We start from the raw sequence: 21,417 nt of genomic DNA, 5'->3' as shown, positions 1-21,417 counted from the left end.
GTGGACCTGAGTGATTCAGTGTGGGTGGATACAAGTTCAACAATATACCTGAGTTTAAAACACTATTTTATGGCCATGCAGAGCCCAAAGGTTAAAAGCACTGGCCGCTCTTACAGAGGACCAGGGTTCATTTTCAGCACCCACATGGTAGATTCCAGGGGGTCCGTCACTGTCTCCTGGCTTTTGTGGGCTTTGCAGGCATTTACAAATATGCATAAAAAATAAAAAAATGTACACATCTATAGAGTTCATTTATTCCATTCTAGGAGCTATACTATACCATGTGGGAAGGAATCCCCTGTGAACAAGACAGCTCCGAACCCAGGTCTCATTGGGTTTACTGTGTAGAATGCTGTGGGTCACATGCTACTTAAAGGGGAGTTATGAGCATAATGGCTCTGGGTCTCATAAAAGTGCCAAGGAGCGGCACCACCTTAAACCCAGAGGGCCATCAAAAAGCTTCCTGGAGGAAGTGGCACTCGGCAATTGAAGGCAAGCCTCGAGGATGGCTTAGGAGCTACACAAAGGCAGGAATGGATGTTGGGTAGTGAATAGAAGGGGTAGAAAGGACCACGTGAACAGAGGCATGGAGTTCCGCAAGCATAATGAGCTTGAGTTACCTAAGAGGCTGGAGTAGGGGAGGAAAATGAGGAGCACGGGCAAGCCACGCTGAAGAACCAACTGCCATGTCATAGCCAGTCTCTAATCTCGTGAAAGATCATCGCCCCAGAGCTATGACCTTAAAATGGTTAAGATGATAACCTATGTGTTATTTGTATCTTGTCACAATTTTTAAAACATAAGAAGATAAAGGATAAAAGAAAGAGATGATCAAAAAATTGCTAGAGGCGGCTTCTATGTTTTTTTTGCAGCAAAGGACAGTTGTTCTGTGCAGAGGCCAAAACAAAGGAGACAGGGATCACCAGAGTGATCAAATCAAGAGCCCGAGAGGCCAGTGTCCATCAAAATACAGAGGCTACTTGGGATAATGGTAGGATATAGTGGTGGTAAGTGCATGGTGTGATGGAGATTGCAATCCATGGGCTAACCCTCTCCCTGGATGAGGAGGAATAGCGAGCGTGGCGGTGGGAACAGTACTCTATCAACGCAAAGATCTTCAGTCCAGAAAGTGTGAGCTTCCATACAGCACTTTTACCTGCATGTACATCTGCATTAGATGTATGCAGTGCCCATGGAAGCCAGAGGAGAGTGTTGGACACCCTGGAACTGTCTTTACAGAAGGGTTGTGAGCTGCCATGTGGGTTCTGGGTATTGAATCCAGGTCATCTGGAAGAGCTGCCAGTGCTCTTAACCTCTGAGCCATCTCTTCAGCCAAATGCATTCATCTGTTAGGGCAGGTTTGATAGTCGTCCCTTTAAGACTGGGGATTTCTAAATGCAGTATTTCTTATCTCTGGAATGAACTCAAAGCATATGTGGTACCTTCTCCCCTCCTGGAATGTGGTGAGCCAGGGGGAGCAAGGACCCCTGCAAATATGAAGCCCACTCTGCCTGCAGGGATATATTATTATATTGCCTTTTGCCCCTGACCTGGGGAGCCAAGGCGGGCTAACTTACTAGCCTGTAAACAGGTAAACTCCTCTCATGGTTCTCAGCAATGAGTTTGGTGCTGAGGACCAAGCACATGGGGACAACAGGCAGAGTGGGGGAATCCTGAAGAAGAGAGACCATGGAGAGTTGGGTGGAGGATGCCATTCTGCTTGGGGTCAGAGGAAATGACATCCGTTTTAGACAATTCAGGTGGCGATACCCCAGAGGAAAACCTCCTGTCCCTCACAAAGGGAGTCAGAGCTAGAGGGTACTTTAGGGAACAGGATACGAACAGTAGTTTAGTCCTGGTGCGAATTCCTAACAGTCAAGACGGCTCTTTGATATCATACACCGGCAGCCTAGGGAGGCTTGCAGAGGCCTGGAAGGTAGAAATTGTTAGTGAGCTGGCTCAGATGGGAAGTCCCTCAAAGAGGCATCGTGTTCTTCATGCTTTCTGTAATGGGCATTCACTTTCTGCCAAGAGAAGATTCCCTATCGTTTATCTAGAACATCTGCATTCTAGCTGCCAACCAAGCCCATAAAGGGGAACAAAGAAGCCATCTCCTCCAGAGGTCAAAGCAAGTCACCATCACTAATGTTGATTTTGCACCTTTTCTATCTTCTCCTCATAGCACTGCCTCACCAGAATCCAGGACCAAATAAGCTAGCCCAGCCCCCACTCCTTCCTCTTTTCTGTCTTCTGTATAAGTTAGAAATTTGAATTTTTATTTTCAAATTTTTTCTCTCCTTGCACAACTTATATTCAACCTCTGGACTCATAGACTTCAGCTTAACTTGTTTATGGAAGAAGGAATTTGCTTACACCACGGTCTTGTTTTGGGGTTCAGTGAGAGCCCTGTGGACAGCTGTACATTGCTATGCATACAGGGCATTTGGGGGTTGTGTTTGCCCACACAGCAGAAGTTCTGATCACTATCGAAGTCCTGTTCTTTTGTGCTCTTCTAAAACCACAGGGCTTTAGAATTAGTGAGTCTGCCTGCCCCCTGTCTTTCCAAATTGCACGCTGTATGTGAACAAAGCCACTGTCTGAGAAATAAGGCTCTTTCTAGTCTATAAAGGGGACTTTGCCTGTGGCATGCACCATATTGTAAAGTAGGCAAGGCATGTCTTTTGAAACCCAGCCTCCTGTAATTGTTCCCTACACCCCACCTGACTTCTCTTCCCGTATCTATGTGCTCAGTTACTGATTGCTTTCTTCACATCCCTAGTAGCAATCAATGATCACGAAAGGCTTTTGTCCAAATGAAACTCCCAGGATGATATGAGATACCACCCTGATACATTGATACTTAGGTACCACCCTGATACATTGATGCTTAGATACCACCCTGATACACTGATGCTTAGATACCACCCTGATACATTGGTGCTTAGGTACCACCCTGATACATTGGTGCTTAGGTACCACCCTGATGCATTGGTGCTTAGGTACCACCCTGATGCATTGGTGCTTAGGTACCACCCTGATGCATTGGTGCTTAGGTACTACCCTGATATATTGATGCTTAGCTGAAAGCATCTGGAAATCTTCAAAATAAGACATCTCCAGAATCCAAGAGATAGGAAAGGGCTAGGACTCCTGAAATGCCACTTTCTCAATGACTGCGTGACACTGACTGTGCTGTGAGTTTATTTGCTCTATTATGTGTATGAGTGTTTTGCAAGCATGTATGTATGAACACCACATGTGGTGACCATGAAGTTACAGATAGCTCTGAACTGTCATGTGGGTGCTGGGATTCAAACCTAGGTCCTCTGCACAGTCAGCCAATGGTCTTCACCGAGTCATCACTCTGGTCCTGCTATGAGTTTCTAAAAGCTAACTACTTGTTACTCAGACTTGTCTCCACATACCCCTGATTTGACTGTTCTCTCTTGCTTTGGGCTTCAGTAAGTTTTGGACTCTGTTTAGTCAATCATTAAACACGAGTTGGTCAAGTACAAATTGGCCCGTACTGTGCAGAGTCCACACAAGGCATGGTATGAGATCAAATTAGACAAGAGGTACATGTGCTACCTACCAGTTAGAATGTTGTAAAAGGGAACGTTGATCTCCTGCAAAAGAGCTTTCAAATGCATTGTAAACACCCTAAACTAATTTAGTGACATGGAATGGTGGAAAAAGTAAGGAGTACGCCATTCCAGAATATGCTTATTTGGAGAGTTGCTTATTTTAAGGCACAATCAGCTGAAAATTTCCTGACCTCAAGAGGGCCACTGGGTCTGTCTTACCTACAAAAGGCCGTATGGATTCTCCTGGAGAATCGCCTTGATATCAAAGACTGGTCACTGGGGCTGCGCTGAATCTGTATAAAGCTCTGAAGTAGCCCTCATTTCCCTCCAGCATCTACGTCTGCAGCCCCATCTTTGACTTTGTAGCTGTTAATAATATCTCTCAAATTTACTACCCTGGCCCAAATATCCTTTGTGCTTGCATTCTTTCACTGAGTTATTAATATCTAAAACTTCCATGCTTTGACCATTTCTTTGGTTTTTATTCTTCTGCAAATATCCCCATGTGTTGTTCATTCCCAGCAGCTCGGACCCGAGACAATTACACAGAAGCTGTATTATTTAAATCACTGCTTGGCCATCCACTTAAGCATATTGCTAAGCTAGTTCTTATATCTTTGTTTAACTCATTTCTATTATTTTATATTTTACCACGAGGTTCATGACTACCAGCAAGGTTCCACCTCACAGCTCCATGGTGTTTCTTTGACTCTGCCTTCTTTCTCCCAGCATTCAGTTTAGTTTTTCTGCCTAGCTTGCTTCTGCCTTGCTATGTATGCCACTGGCTGAAACAGATTTATTCATTAACCAATAAAAGCAACATTTAGAGAGAAGGACTTTTCCCATCCCACCCATGTCTATATAAAACTAATAAAACTGTAATATTTTTCTCATGTTAATTGGCTATGTATTAATTGTGTCCCTAGATCCAACCAAAGTGTCCAGGTAAGGACTAAGAGGGAAGATAGAAGAATCTCTTCTCTATATTGTGCAGTGAGGTTTTGCATTTATCTAACTTTTGTTTTTTTGTTTTTTTTTTTTTTTTTGAGACAGGGTTTCTCTGTGTATCTTTGGCTGTCCTGGAACTCACTCTAGGCTGACCTCAAACTCACAGAGATCTGCCTCCTGAGTGCTGGAATCAAAGGCATCTGCCACCATGCCCTGCTTACTTTATCTAGTTTTAAAATGCCAAAGTAACATTGGCGTTCCATGCTATATGCTAGTTATGGGGCTGGGGTGGGGGAGAAGAAAAACATGAGAATGTATTTATGTCTTGAGACTTTTTAAAGTAAAAATTAATATGTACAATAAATCTTCAGATCTTAAGCACACAAGGTTTCTGATAAAGACATATTGATTGACACAAATGTTGCAAAAATGTAGTAACAGTTTCTTTTACTGAATTCTCATCCTGAGTGAAAGAATTGAGTGTAGCCTTACCTGGCTAGCTAGAGAAAGCCATAGCTCACACAGAAAACTAAGGGCTCATAAAGAACTATTAACATTTACTCTTCATAATAAGTCGTCTTCTTCTAATGTCAAAAGACAATTCACTGACATTGAAATATTTCCCCTTTCTTCTGAAGATTTAGGCAGAGAACTTATTCACACGGTGGTTTTTTTTTTGTAATTTATTTATTTATTTTTTGTCATTGGCTTGTCTAACACGTGACTTCCAGGAAGTCATCACAGTAGGGAAGACCCGAGGCCTCTTCAGAATGATGTTAGAGATGCCTCAGTCTAAAGAAAGATGCTCAACAGCTTTTCTCCATGGGTGGAATCAGGCAACCTGTATTTTCAACTGAATTGGCTAGGGCTTGTTTATATTTGGAAATGGATTTTTTTCACAAAGCTTTAGTAATTACCCATTTATAGATGCATGCTTTTGTCTCTATAATTTTAATCTATCCAAGAAAAATCGAAATGTAAAGTTGTATGAAATAAGCTTGACTTTTTACCAAAAATTTAGATTAACTTTTCAATTTAATAATAAAGGATGTCTTGTTATTATATTTTTCAATGAAAAGGTTTTTAATCTAGTGACTGGCTTATTTTAGCTTCCTGTCAATAAAACAGAAACCATTTTGAACCCTAAGTTTATTATTTCAAAAGCAATCTAGACAACTGGTTTGTCATGAGCTACTGAGACTTAGTATGTCCTCTGCCCTAGTTCCTCCATGATGAAGAAACACCATGACCAAAGAAGCTTAGGGAAGGAAAGGGTTTATCTCAGCTTACTTACGCTTCCAGCCCACAGTCTAGCATTGAGAGAAGTCAAGGCAGGAACTCAAGCTGCAAAGCTAGAGCAAAACCCATTAGAAATGGGGCTGGCTAGCTTGCTCGCTGGCTCACCAGTTCATGCTCAGCTGGCTCTCCTATGTAGTCCAGGATCACCTGCCTAGGGATGGTGCTGCCCACAGTGGGAGGGACCCTCCAACATCAATTAATAATCAAGACAATCCCTTACAGACATGACCATGGGCCAATCAGATCTAGGAATGTCCTTAAATGAGACTTTTCTCGTAGACGATGTCAAGTTGACAAAGTTAACTAGGATATAACTTATTTTGAATCATTTTCTTTGTGGCTCACAAGGCAAGACAAGGGTATTATAGCCAAATGGTTTGGGGAAAAAAATCATATGTTCTAGTGCAAACACAATTCAAACAAAATTTTACTTTGCACTTTACAAACTTTATTAAATAATGGACATTACTAACTTTAATTGTCTTATATACAGTATTTAAACCATGGTTTCCAAGATGCACTGCTTTCTCCACAGAAAAACAAAGGAGGTGAAACATGAACTTATATATAAAAAAAATTGGAACCTTCAGCACAGGAACCAGGTAAGAACTTTTAAGTACATAAAACTTCCCCCCAAGTATATACATTGCCACCCCACCTGCAAAAGAAACCATTTTAAACAAAAGCACTGAATTGATAACATTGAGGGAGCATCCGCGTGCGTACACAGACACACACACACAGACACACACACACACATACATACATACACGGCTCTCAAAGTCTGCAGCCTCTACACAGAGGTGATCAATAAAACTACAGATTTATCCTAGAACCCAAAGGACTGTATACATAGTCATTTTGTACAACACCCACCTTTGTAGGCTGACACCAAACTGTGCAACAATACACTGGTGGGAAGAATTAATCATTTCTAAGATTCAGACAGAACAGTAACGTGGACTATATTGGAATGTGCGTCACATAGACAAAAAGAAAAAAACAAAACAGTAAACTACATCTCTTGAAACAGGGTCAGGTAACTTTAAAAAAAACAAGCAAACCAAACAAATGATACAAATGTGTTTGCACTTGTCTAGTAAATTCTAAGAACAGAGTTCTCGTCTTTTCTGCTCTTGCTTTATCTGGAAAACTAACGTCATGCTTAAATAAAAGCATGGGGGGGGGGGAAGGAATGTTTTCAGAACCATGTAAATCAGTGCTGGGGGTCAGTCAGGGCCTGAGACCTCGAGGCAAGGGCTCCACCACCAAGTGTCACCTTCAGCCCCAAATGTTGTCTCGGTCACTACAGGAAGAGTGAAGGGTTCGGAAGGACAGGAAACTCAAAGCAACAAGAACAACACAAACGCCGTAGGAACTTATTTGTAACATAAGGATGGTCACATTTTTATGTTGCACAGTTGAAGCTGAAAGGGGCCTGGAGTTAACAAGAAGAAAAGGATCATGGGAAGCTGTGTGTGATTCATTATTAGGGCTTACCATTATGATAGGCCAGACATCTTTCCCAACAATTCCTATCATATCTTTCTAAATGGAACTGACTGTTTAATTTGAACAAAGAGAAATAAGTTAAAATGGAAACTGAGAGGGTGAGGAAAGACTCCAGAATATTCCCCCTGTGTAAAATGAGAACACGGTACTGTGAGACAAAAGTCTGACAGCCTTTATGGGGCCTTCATTAAAACGCTTTTCTGAAGCAGCAACACGTCTGTCTTCATTTCTCTCTTTGCATCTTCCGTCCCTATCTACAAGGAGCTAGACTGGTGTGGTATCACAGTGCAATGCTGGAGAGAACTACAGTTACAACAAAGAGGAAGTGACTAGCCAGGGCCCAGCAACCAGAGGCTCGGGTCTTCTATATGTTCTGAAACACTGAAGGAGGCCCCGTGCCACCATTGTTTGGAAATGAAACTCCCATCTCTGTGACAAAGACTTCTCAAGTGGGGCGTTCAGAAGTGTCTGTGAGGAACTGCTCTAGACAAGTCATTAGTGTGTTTTGTCTTATTTTAACTGCGGATCTATGCTGCATTGATGAGAGATGGGCATAGAAAGAAGTATGGGGGGGGGGCTTTGGGTTGTGGTGTTTGGCGGAGCAGTTCTTTTTTAGGTGCAACATGAAGAAACAATCAGGTTGTTCCAGAAGTCTCCCTCATCTATTAATTAAGTTGTTTTACATTCTTTTGAGCTTGGATTTATTTAAGTCATGAAAAAATAGTTTATTTCACCCCGAAATTGTAGAATTACCATGATTAGTGGCATACCATCTGGGCCTTGTCTAGGAACACAGGTAAAGGGTTTTTTGTGGGTTTTTTTTTTTGGTCTTTTTTTTGTTTTGTTTTGTTTTCTAATAGCAAGTGGATCCTAGGACTGCATTTGAGTTTTTCCAGTAGTTACGTCATGTCGGCATCCAAATGCAATCGGAACACCAGTGGGGGGACCTTGAAGCACGATGAGGTTATATTCTCACCACCCGTCTCTGGCACGCGTCATTCTTGAGTCTTGCCATAAATATAACAGAAATGCCACATAGAACTCTTTAAATAACTCTACTTTCTCTTTTGAAGCACTGTGACAGAGACTCATGCTGCCTCTGAGTCACAGTAGGAAACTCCTCGGGGTGTGGGGAAGGGGTCATCTAAGAGCTGTAAGTGCGCTACCGTCAGGATATGGGGGAAACGTAGCGGTCAGCCAGCACAAAGCGCCGCCGCGGTGCTGTAAAGCAAGGAAGGGGTGTTTTACACCCCTAGCAGTTACAAAATTGTTTTCAACTAGTACATATATTTAAAAAACAACAAAACACCTCATCCCTATTGGTAACTGGTAAGCCCGAGGAGCCAATTCAGACAGTTCTAGAATCCTAGGCAAAGGTGCTGGAGCTGAGACATTGAAATTTCTCCCTCAGAGACTGGACAAGGTTTTGCTGATTGGGTGATGGCCCCCTCCACAGATAATCATTCAGTTTGTCGGAGTCCTTACATGCTGTCAAGTAAGGGGGAAGCCCAAGCCTGCCGCTCACGGGCTCTTTCAAAGAGCAAGACGTGCCGTGGTTACAAAGGTTTCCAGAACAGCCAGGGTCTGGGATACTTGGGTCAGATTTCCTGCCCCGACTCAGAGAGAGATCCGGCCCCACTTCCTCCTCTTCTGACTTTATTTCCACGTAGTCATCTTCATCTCCCTCAGTCTCTTTGAAATTAGAAAAGTAGTTTTGTGTCGCTACTTGGGCGCTTAAGGGTAAATTTCTATTTACCACCAGAACTTTCTGTGAGTCTTGGAGGGTAAGATCAGAGCGTTTTCCAGTGTCCTGTTGACATGAGTCCACCACACCCGACAGCAAGTCCTGTTGGCTCGCACCTCTGGAACTTTTCTGTAGAGACAGCAGTGGCTTTTGTTCTGTCCCACTTGGGTAGTTGATGGAGTCAAGAGATTTGTTTATCAAGATTGAGGAAGATGACTGGGGCCTGCTATAAGGCTGGAGTTTAGCTCCAACTGCTTTGCGACCCAGCGAGTTGTAAAGATAGCCCTGGCAGTTCTCTTTGTGGGGCTGGCTAACCACCACGCTGCAGCGCTGCGCAGAGCCCAGCAGGGGCTCCGATTCTTGAAGAGAAGGCACTGAACAAGCTGCCGACAACTGTCTGGGAATGCTTTTGGTGATGGCCTCTAATGTGGGATATTTTGACTTTGAGTCTTGCTCTGGCTGGGAACAGAAATCGGCTAACTCTCCGTTACTGTAGGATGAATGCCAAAGCCAGTCCTCACCAGCACGCTGGGCCTGGGAAGGTGATGCAGGCCTGTGGAGAGAGGGTTCTTGGGTCCTGGGCCAGCCATCCTTCTGTCCTTTAGGGGGTGTCTCTCTGAACACGATCTGGTCATACAGTTGGGAGTATTCAGCAATCCTGGCACCTGGAAGGCATACATTGAAGCAATAAGTACACATAGGCTTATCCCTGCCTGGGAAGCTTAGCTCTAAGAACATAACACCCTAATAGATGTATTAAAAGACAGACAGTAGACTTAAGATTAAGGGTAAGAAGTTACTGAATGCAATGCTAACAAAAATAACCCAAAGTTTAATAAAAATAGAGCTCATTTAGTTCTTTGAATTTTACACAGTTTTATCTGAACAGTGGACCGGCAGGGTCCAGTGTATGTCGTGAATATTCCTTTAATCCATAACATAGTGTTAACGCTGAAAACAAGCCATCATCAAATGAGAACGCCAGAGCTTCTGGTGTATAAAGACACCTCATGTCCACTAAAGAAGAACCACAGTGCTATAGTCACCTCTGGCTTCATGCGACTATTGCTTGCTCTCAGACAAATTTTCTTAGAGAGGTTGGCTCCTGGCAGCTGTTCCAACACCCCTGGTTTCCAAATAACCCTCTAGTGCTGCTGCCTGACAGCCAACATCTGGGAGAGTTCTTTACCTTCAGCTCAGGTAAGGACTAACTCACGTATCTTCTCCCATTCCCCCAAAGCCAAGAGCAATAGCCCATGTCTCCAAGCCATCAAGGACAGATCCCTTGCTCACGCACTCCACAACTGAATACAATCTGACACTGACTTAAGAACAGGACTTGAGGGCTGGAGAGATGGCTCAGTGGTTAAGAGCATTGCCTGCTCTTCCAAAGGTCCTGAGTTCAATTCCTGGCAACCACATGGTGGCTCACAACCATCTGTAATGAGGTCTGGTGCCCTCTTCTGGACTATAGATATACACACAGACAGAACATTGTATACATAATAAATAAATAATAAATATAAAAAAAGAACAGGACTTGATAGTTCTTTTTTTGATGGTTACTTGATAGTTACTTCCAAAAAAAAAAACCATTTGCCACTGATAATTAAACCACAGCCCCATCTCCGTGTAGCCTCACTTCAGAGTGCAGGTATCTCTAAAGACGTGACCCATGGCATGCGATGGAGAACATTTTCCTGAGCCAGGCCCACATTGACTCAGGAGCTGTCCCCAACTGTGATCCTGGCACACATAGGAACACTGTGCACCCTGTGGATTGCTCAGATCTGATCTGCATGATATCTGGGAATGACGTTCATCCTATCTATGACAATCCATAAATGGCATCTATCTATATAATCGAACTATTCCATGCCTGCTGGCCTGCTGTTGGGGTACTACGCTTCACATCTCAGCGAGAGATGCATTTAGCCGAACTTCTACCATTTCTTTAGTCTACCTTCCTTGAAGATGGGAACACCTCATGGGTATCATGTACCTTTAGCTGCAACCCCTCCATCCTTTTATCCCTTGACCCCAGCTCCCAGCAATCGAGGCAAACCATCATCTGTGTAATGTCTCGTTAGAGTTTATATCCAGATGCTTTGGTTTTTAAACTCCATTTTAAACTGCATTTAAGGTCAGAGAATATTGTTCGAAAATTTCTAGAAGCAAACACTTGGTAAATTGCTCTTCAAGTAGCACAGTAAAGACTCAAAATACCAATCCAAATGTGGTGGCACCTCAGGAGATACATGACCATCTCCTTGCATTGCAGCGTTCTCTGTCAGCCATCCTTTCAAAGCATTAACTATGAGACCCAACCACAAGGAGCTGGGACTTTAGACCAAGCTATGTGGCTGAGCGCCAGCCATCCCTCTCACACTGTATGTAGCCCCGAACTTATCCACAGCTGAGTCAGGGGGCACTGAGCTTCTCCAAAGCTCTCAAGAGATGGTAACTCGAGCGAGAGCAGAGCTGATGTATAATTCAAATAACAGTATTCTGGCGTGAATTTACCCATAAAGTTTTATTGGCAGACACAGCTTCTGGCTTTAGGGCAGCTCATTTAAAAATACTCATGTAATATGAAATGTCTAAAATACTCATTGTATTTCTCATGCCTTTTTCTTCTCATACTTTCCTCGTCTTTGCTTAATCAAGCCTCACCAATTCCTCAAAATCCTCCACAAGCCCTAGTCAACTAGGAACACCTTTTCCAGCTTCTTTCGTACATTTCCTATGCAGCTGCAGGAATGGCTTAGTAGTCAAGAGTGCTTGGTGCATTCCAGACAACCCTAGTTCAGTTCCCAGCACCCACATCGGGCAGCTCACAACTGCCTGTAAACTCCAGTCCCAGGGGACCCAACACACTTGTTTAGCATCCAAGGGTTCCTGCATGTACATGGTATATACCCAGACATATACACATATGTAATAAGACAAATAAATACATTTAGAAAGTCTTATATGCATTTACTCAAATACATGCACACAAACAGGAAAACTATACTGGCTAATCACCTCCATAGGTGATTATATATATATATATATATATATATATATATATATATATATAATTATATTATTGCAGATAATTGATGAGGTTTTGGTCTCAGAGAACAGTGTTGTACATTTTGCTTATAGCACCAAACATAGCTTCTTCAAGGAAGCTGATCTCAACTCTTTCATTACGTGGATTTTTCTTTTCACCCTTTCCTTTTGAGCATAGGATTTCAAATTCATGGGCCTTTCCTGAGATGATCCAACAGTCAAGACAACACATCGCGCCACAGCAGGAAAGAGAACATAGGAAAATGGCCTTGGATTAAAATGCTTCCCATAGATAACTCCTACTGGGTACTTTAATCTTCAGCTAACAAAGAGGGGACCATTGATAAGCTCTGGATATAATGTATCTCACTAGAAGGGAAAACTAATCTCAGTTGTTTCTTGTCTCGATTGTCCCACTGGAGAGCATTTACACCTAGCACGATACCAGTATGAACAAGACAACTTTTCAGAGCTCGAGTTGTGATTAAAAAGACCCTGTTAGCCAGATGCATAGAAGACGCTGGCCACCATTGACCTCTCCAACCTAGAAACCCTGGCTAGTCTATGGGTCAAAGTTTACCTATGATATTACTTCTGCTACTGTCTATATAGGACATATACATTATTATTACATGATAATACCAGGCTGTCTCTGTTTTTGTTTTGTTTTTCCCTGATATTACTTCTGCTACTGTCTATATAGGACATATACATTATTATTACATGATAATACTAGGCTGTCTCTGTTTTTGTTTTGTTTTTCCCTGAAGTTTGAAAGGTGGAGTTCTTTTCATTAAAGATTATTAAAAATTGAAATATTCTTGTGTCAGGAAATATCAAACATGTTGATTTCTAGGTAGAGGATTAAAAAACATCGGTATTTCTCATGTTGCTCAGATATAAACAGAAGCATAGAATTGTACCCTCCCTACATTACACAAAAAACTCTCAAGCCTATATGAAAATATCACCCAAAATATATGAACCCAAGGAGTGGCCTTGGTCTCGAATCCCATCAGCTGAACAAGATGGCCACATTCTATAAGAGGCTCTAAAAGTGGGAGCCACTGGACCTGGTTGGGTGATTTATAGGTAGACATGTGACCCGGGGCCTGTAGACCCCGGGGACAGAGTTCAATAAAGATGCTCGAGGGTTTCAGCAGGTGAATAGGGTGCTCTTCCTTCCGCACAACACCGAGAGCAAGCTCCTGGCAAAGTGGCAAGGCCCATGCGCAGAAGTCGGGAGAATCGGTCCATTCGATTACGACGTCCTGTGCCCAGATAAACAAGAGAGAGAAAAGGAGTCATAATGTCAACTGATTGAAAGCCTGGTGGGCACAGGAAGTGGCCTTGGTCACCCAGATGGAGCCAGGTCTGAGAAATGGCAGGCCCCAGGGGTAGGCTCCTGCTATGTGGCCAGGGAAGACAAGGCTGTCGGAAGGACACCTTAGGAGCAAATGCTCCTCTTTGTTGGAGGAGGACATCAGGAACAGCCTAGTAGCCCACCATGTCAAGAAAAGACCCAGATGCAAAGCTTAGAAGAGATCTTGTGGGACCCCCAAGAAGACAACAGTATGAACCAGAAGGAAAAAGGCAAATGAAACCCCAATGGGCAATCACAACACTTCAAAGGTGGGTAACAAGAATTCTATTCAAAGAAGTTGTAGGTCCCAATTCTTTAGTTCTGAGGGGCTTGCTTTAAACAAGTTTAGAGTTTTGCATCTTAATGACTGGCTCGTATTCCAGTCAGCCTGGCCCTGGCTATTAGCGGTAAACTGTAGTCTGCTGACACAATCAACTCTTCCTCCTCATCAGAAACAATATATTTTCTCGGAACCTGGGAGACAATGGCCTGGCTTCAGCTATGGGCTGAAATCACCACTAGGGATCTTCTCCCGAGGCCACCTATGCCACCCCACCAAGTCCTCCTGCAGTTCATCAGTCACTTCTTGTAACTATAAAACAAGCTGCTTGGCAGGACAAACATTGGAGAGGATACAAATGACTTGACGGGCGCTATTGTCAGGAGGAAAAGAAATACATTCCAGTCTCTCTCACGGTCACACAGATAGCAACTTTGACTTTAATTCTATTCTAAAGAACTCAAAGATTCTGTAAAACCCTCCAGAAACCAAGTCCCAGTCCTCACTTCCTTATCTGGAATTGAAATGGGAAGCTTTTGATAATTAATATTTTAAACTATGGCATCGCTTTCTCCTCAGGGATCTATTGGATTCACTTAGGATTTAGATCTTTCCTTACTACTGTCTAGTTTCCATGGAGATAGAGAAGTCGAATGCAGTGGTGGAGCACGCCTTTAATCCCAGCACTTGGGAGGCAGAGGCAGGCGGATCTCCGTGAGTTCTAGGCCAGCCTGGTTTACAAGAGCTAGTGCCAGGACAGGCTCCAAAGCTACAGAGAAACCCTGTCTCGAAAAACTTAAAAAAAAAAAAGTCAAATGCAGACAAAGGTCAGTGGCATCCATGTGTCTAAGTGGCTTTGGTGTGCACAAATGTGCCTTGTCCTGAGGCTGACTTGCTTGACCCTGCTGATGCCATTTTGTTTTAACTTCTATATTTGTGGGAGTTTGTTTTTTTTTTGTTTTTGCTTTTTGTTGTTGTTGTTGTTTTGTTTTTGAGACAGGGTTTTTCTATGTAGCCCAGGCTGTTCCCACACTAAGACCTGCTTCCTGGGTGCTGATTACAGGTGTGTCCCATTGTGTCTGACTTCATTTCTGCCTTTAATTGGAAAACTGACTTTTTTAATACTGAGGTAGTTCTTTGTCAGAGAATACAATTTCTTCCTTTCTTCCTTCCTTCTTTTCTTTTTCTCTCTTTCTTTTTTCTCTCTATATCCCTTCCTTCCTTCCTTCCTTCCTTCCTTCCTTCCTTCCTTCCTTCCTTCCTTCCTTCCTTCCTTCCTTCCTTCCTTCCTTCTTCCCTCCCTCCCTCCCTCCCTTAACAGGATCTCACTATGTTGCCCAGGCTGGCTTAGGACTTGGTAGAACTCATGGATCCTCCTGTTTCCATATCCCAAAGCCTGGAATTTTAGCCTGTGTCACAGGTTGTAACAAGAGTAGGATTCCTTAAAACATGCCGGATTTTAAAATACAGATTCCAGGAGCTACAATGTGGCTGATTTGAAAGAGTGCTTGCCTAGCCAGGGTTCAATTCCAGTGCCACATAAAACCAGGTGTGGGGGCACCACCTGTAACCCCAGCTTTTAGGGTGTGTGTATGTAGGAGGGTCAGAAATTCATAAAGTTCAGTGACACAGCGAGTTTGAGGCCAGCTGGGACTTCATGAGTCTCAAAAGAGTAAACAAGACAGATTCCTAGCCCCAATCCCAGAAATCAGTGTCTGAGATGAAAAGATATCCTAAGCAGAACGTCCCTCTTGCGTTTTTTTTCTACCGAGTCACATGCTGTATTCACAACTCAAGGCTTCTCGCAGATCAGTGTTTCATTCTCTTTCAAAATGTCACACCAGAAAGCACTTACCCTCGCGCCCCTGATTCTTGCCCATGTTACATCTAGAAGCCCAGTTATGCCCACAATGAAGTCCGACGGAAGAATTAAGCTTCTTGGAAGCATCACATGACAAAACCAAGCAAGACGGTATTGAACACACGGTAGTTAGCGGCTATTTAAGGTCACCAAGTAGTAGCTGGAATAAGTGGAGCAAGGGAATTGTAGCTTAGAAAAATGCCTAAAAAATGGGGGGCTGGAGCTATCGGTTGGTGCTTGAGAGCACTGGCTGCCTTTCCAGAGGACCTGGGTTGGATGTCCAGCACCCACCCACAGGGCAGCTCACAACTGCAACTCCAGTTCCAGTGGATCTAGCACCCTCTTCTGGCTTCCTCTGGTACTGCATGCTCATTGTTTATAGGCACACATGCAGGCACACAGAGGAGACAAAAAACAAATACACAAATCTTTTTGGTCCTTGCTTCTTTGTTGTATTACATGTTCGTGGCTGTGTGTGCCTGTGTATGTCTTCCTCGGTCACTCACCACCTCATCTTCTGAGACAGGGTTTCTGGCCGAGCCTAGACTGATGGGCCAGGCAGCTCTAGTGACCTCCCCTTCCTTCCTTGTTTCTGCCTTCCCAGCCTCAGATGATGGGCATGTCATGTTGCACCTGGCTTCTCACGAGTGCTAGGGAGCTCAGCTCAGGTCCTCGTGTTTGCATGGTGAGCACCTTTACCAACTGAGCCATCCCCTCACCTCTGGGCTACGGGCAAGCATTTCGGGGGGAGATCTGCAACAAACAGCAGCCCTATTCTAGATGATTCTCAACGCCAATGGTTTTGAGAAGCACCTGCTCCCCAATACATTGCCGACTCATAGGTAAATTTTATGTTTCTTTCATAGGTTAAAGCGGGTAGCTTCTTCCACATTTCAGGCTTCCTTCCAGAAACTTTTTCCTAAAGGCACCAACTTTAAAGTAACATTACATGTGCAGCAACCCTGAGGCCCAGTAACACTCTAGTCTACATGGTCCAACTGAAGTAAAGTGCTAAGGGCCAATGGTGGCTTTGTGGCCTGTGTACTATGAGACCGCTCTAAGGACAGTTGGAACTGGGAAGCCTGTTCCCACACCTGACTGTCAAGAAGGAAGAACAGAGCACGCAACATACCAATGGCAGGCCCTCCTTGCCTCTTCTCTTCCAAGATGGCTGCCAGGTCTTTGGGAATGGGCTTATGCTGACTGGGTAGTGGCTGCTCCAACTCTGGGCTTCTCACTTTCAGAAGCTGATTGGCTTTCTTAATCTTTTGACTATACTGCCTTGCCATCATAAAGACTCTGCTCTTGGTCTTATCTGTGGCTTCCATCCCAAGGTCAGAGTTTTCTGGGTCTGTTTGGGGCAGGCTATAGTTGGCCAGTTCATAGGGACTGTCCACAGGAGGTACTCCACTAGCCAGAGAGAGTTGGTTAAGACTCACGAAGGAGCCTTCTGTTGAAATCAGGTCATCTTCACGCAAGCAGTTAACCCTGCTAGCTCTGGCAACCCTGCTTTGCCCAGGCATGAGAAAAGCCTGGCTCCCCGGAAGGGACAGCATAGATGAGGCACGCCCCGAATCTCTGCTCAGCTCACGGGTGCTCTCAACATACAGCCTCTCTGGCACGTCGTCTTTGCTGACAGGAAACGCAGCGAGGAGACGGTCTCTCGCTTTGTCTTCATTCTTCTTGATGTAATTTTCCAGGTCGTTCCAGATTTCATCTACTTCTTCAGACAATTTGTCTGACAGAGCCTTATCTGCGATGGGCAGGTTACAGCGGGGAGAGTCATACAAGAAACTCAGATAGTCAGTATCGGAGGGCCCCTGAGGGTAAGACACATCCTCTTCACTGAGCTGGAGGCTATCCTGGGAGACGAACGGTCTCAAGCTGTCGCAGCATGCAAAATCAGCCTCCAGACCCAGAAAGGTGCTCCTTTTGGGTTGCTTAAGTGTACTGCATTTGAAGTCCAGTGATGGTTGGTCTGGAAGCCCTATGGTGTCATAGATGTTTTCTTCCACTACTTGGAGTTCATGAATGCTTTGGTTAGATGCCTCTTGAGCACTGGGAGCTGCCTCTTTCTTTGAGTAGAGAGAGCTTGTACTGTGGCTAGCCTGCCTCTTCGAGAAGGCTAACTCTGGGGTGCTCTTGGGGCGAACAGAGTCTCTGGGTGATTTGGGGAAAGAGGATTCGGCTTCATCCCGCTTAGCAACCATTAACTTCAAGTCTTCGAAACTTATGTTATCATAGACATGGTCTATATCATCAATCGTCAACTCTACAGACGACCCAAAGGGAGTCATCCCTCCCTGTCCTCCTAGTTGAGGACCATTCTGCAGTTCTCTGGCAGGATAGTACTGAGAGCCATCGCTGTCCCTCATTCTTACTTCAGGAGGACACGTGTTGCTTTCACCAGCACTGCTGGCCCGCCGGACAATCCTGTGACTGGAGCTGGAGATCTCGGCGGGCTCCATCAGTCCCAAGTGCCAGCTGCAAGGGCGGCTGGAGGTATTCTCTTCGCACAGCCTGGCGGAATTGAGATCGGAGGAAGAAAAGGACGGGACGAACATCTGGTAGTCATCATCGTCGTCATTCTCCTGTGGAGACCGGCGGCTGGGAAACAAGGACTGCCTGACGTGGGGATCCGTCCAGAGGCTTCTGATGGTGCCACCCCCGCGGAGGATACTGACGATGGCGGTGCTGCTTGGCTGGCTGTTCCTCTGGGCAGGAGAAGGTGTGGCAGAAGTCACCTGGGAAGAACCTTCCTCTCTGGAAACCTGAGGGAGACAGACACATAGCAACTGAATTATTGCACCATGCGGAAGATGTGTGATTGGGGGAATGTCAGCTACGTAGCCAGACTGCCACCTGGTTAGAGAATGTCACCTATGTAGCTAGACTGCCACCTGGTTAGAGAAAATGATCACTAGCCATTGTTGGTTTTCAAGTGATCTGAAGAGCACTTCAGATTTTTGAAAAGGGGGCAGAAAGGATAGGGATATTTAATTAAAAACTGAGCTATAGGCAATCTGCAGGTATCTTCTGTAATTAGTTTTCATAGTCAGTCTATGAACCAGGTATAGATATATCAGGATTATATTGAAGAAACCTAGGCTCTGAAATAGTCAGTATCTTTCTTTTCTGGTTAGTAGTAAGGCTATAGTTCAAACCCAACTGACTCTAAAATCTTTGCTCCCCCACAGAACAGAAGCAGAATATAGCAAGTATGGTAGATATTCATTATATACATGAGTATGCATTGAGGTCTATTCCTTAATACCACCTTGTATGCAAGATTTTAGGGGCCTTCATTTCAATGCCCTGCTCCTGAGAGTCCTTTTGTAATTTCTGGTCCCATCAGGAGCCCCTGCTGGTGACTTGATGACACACTTCAAGGCTTTCCTTAACCCTGAAAGGCTCACTGTGAACTTGATCTTAATTTATAGATTCCAGGAAAGGAGGCTGTGTTACAGGAGTTTAACCACTGTTGAGATAATGGTATTTTAACATTTGTTAACAAAATATATTTAACTAATGCTTAGCTGTTGTTTTGGAGGTAAAAATACAGGGAACCATGGTTGGTTTTTGCTTTTTTTTTTTTTGAGATAGGGTTTCTCTGTAGCTTTGGAGCCTGTCCTGGAACTAGCTCTTGTAGACCAGGGTGGTCTCAAACTCCCAGATATCCACCTGTCTCTGTCTCCTGAGCGCTGGGATTAAAGGCGTGTGCCACCACCGCCTGGCTGCAACCAATAAGGGAACTTTTCTAATCAAACAATGGAACTTTTTGTCACTTAGAACATTTCTTGATGGGAGTTGGCCATCTAGAAAAATCCCATTTCCTGAGAAGAACAACATGCAAGGAGAACAGACTGGCCCGTGGTCTTATCATGGGAACTGGAGATGGGGGCAGATAACCTGATACTATTCTGGACACAGAAGAACTAGCTTCAAAGAGCTGAAATAGTTAAGGCTTGTTCAGATTCAGTCGGTCCGGGGCGGGACATGTTTCCTGATAAAAGCACTATGAGTAGCCTACTGGAAATGTCAAAGTAGCAAGAACTGCTCACCACTTGTCGGGAAAGGAGAAAGCAGCAGATAGCACACAAATAAAATCCCACCCTAACATTTTTCTATTAAAACTTTAAAACCTATAACAATTAATCATTTAGTTTTATAAATTTTCACAAATCCAGACATAAAATATTTTTATATAATTTTATTGCCTTTGTAAATCTTTTTAACCAAAATTCAGCACCTTTTCCTTTCCCTGCATTCAGACTGCACTGATGTGATGCCTATAAAACACACGTACCAGGTAACTCCTTACAGTGAAGATGAGTTAGCATTCATCCATTAAATTATGACAGATATAGAGGGCATAACAAAATAGCCCTGTATTTCTCACTGCAGCAGAAATAATCCTGGAACTCTTCCAGCCCCCAGAAGTCATGGATGTTTTGGTAACTAAACCCAAATTGTTGTTAATATTGTTCTTAACTATTGAAGTGAATGATGGCAGTATTTTTGAACACTGTATCCAATCCATCATTCAGAGACCTGATGAATTCTGAGATTAAGAAATAATCAATGTAGGGTTAGTCATAGCATAGAAGTACGTAAGTCTTAAACCTCAATTTTACCAGGGCCAAGACAACCATTTTCTCCCTCTGTTTTTCCACGCTGTCCATTTTGGTGTTTATTAATTTGATAACAGGATCATTTATGGCATATTTGCCCTTTTGCCAAATATTGTATTGGGCATCTTTAAAAATTATATTATCACATGACGACTCGTTAGTAATTTTCTAAAGGAGGAAGGCAGGCCTGCTGAGGTGAAACAGCTTGCAAGAGACGATCACAAAAGGCAGGAGTGCATCTGAATTCAGGCCTTAACCCCAGCTCATTTATGAACTTAGCCGCGACAGACAGGATGAGGGGTTCAGGATATATACTCAGGAAGAGATGCCAAACTGCGGTAAAGCAATAGGCCAATCTGTTTACATTCTGAGGATACACATCATTGTTAGGAGACAGAATCTGGCTACTGAAGTAGCACCCTGGTAATATGTTTGTTTGCTGTTCTTGTTTGACTTTTATCTTCACAAAGCTCGGTAGTCCTGAATGGACTTGGTTGAGCACTGTTGGAAAGTCGCCTAAGATGGGAAAGCTTAACCTTTTGTACACAGTTAGGTACAGAGAGGTGTTTGGCTCCAGGATTTTATCACAGAGTACTTTTGTCGGTGACCCAATTTAGGCAAAGATCAGAAAGTAAGTTTCACAATGAAGAGTCAATACAGTTACAAAGTTTCAGATGAAAACAAACAGTATCTGAAAAACCGTGAGTGCATCCTAGAGCCGCTGAAGTCCCCTCCTAGGTCCACGTTGAGTTTTTGACAACTGAAAGTCCGTTTTTATTTTGTTGTTGTTTTGTTTTGCTTTGGTTTTAGACAGTGTCTCACTGTGTAGCCCTGATTGGCCTGGAGCTCACTGAGATCCCCCTGTCTCTGCCTTCCAAGTGCTAGGATTTTTTAAAAATGAAGATACAGCCTTTATCAACAAGGTCCCTTTGTCCCTTTGTTAAACCATGGTGCAAATGGGATTTGGGGAAGAGATGATTAGAGCCCCATCATTATGGAGGATGGTACATCCTTAGGTCTTACATGAGAAACCACAAGAAATACTCTGGGAAGTGTGAGTTAGGATAACCCATCACTGGCCATATTGGAAAAGTCACTCAGGTCAGGATATACCAGTTCCTCTTTCCAGGTAACCTAA

At 43.7% G+C, this 21,417-nt stretch overlaps 1 protein-coding gene across 5 annotated transcripts in view; it reads right to left on the bottom strand.

Moving 5' to 3' along the window:
* Window positions 1-6,271: 6,271 nt before the first annotated feature.
* Plekhg1 (pleckstrin homology and RhoGEF domain containing G1) overlaps window positions 6,272-21,417 on the bottom strand; it is a 216,957-nt gene continuing 201,811 nt past the window's right edge. For all 5 annotated transcript variants that reach the window (XM_075949674.1, XM_075949703.1, XM_075949680.1 and 2 more), the window contains 2 exons: window positions 16,781-18,419; window positions 6,272-9,752 (listed from right to left, as the gene is read on the bottom strand). In XM_075949674.1, coding sequence (XP_075805789.1) covers window positions 8,710-9,752; window positions 16,781-18,419 — 2,682 coding nt within the window. In that variant the 3' untranslated portion in view covers window positions 6,272-8,709. The remainder of the gene's footprint in view (window positions 9,753-16,780; window positions 18,420-21,417) is intronic.

This window comes from Microtus pennsylvanicus, chromosome 1 (genome assembly GCF_037038515.1).
Source record: "Microtus pennsylvanicus isolate mMicPen1 chromosome 1, mMicPen1.hap1, whole genome shotgun sequence".
NCBI lineage: Eukaryota > Metazoa > Chordata > Mammalia > Rodentia > Cricetidae > Microtus > Microtus pennsylvanicus.
Note: the sequence above shows the minus strand (reverse complement) of the source record. Positions and strands in the feature narration are given on the sequence as shown.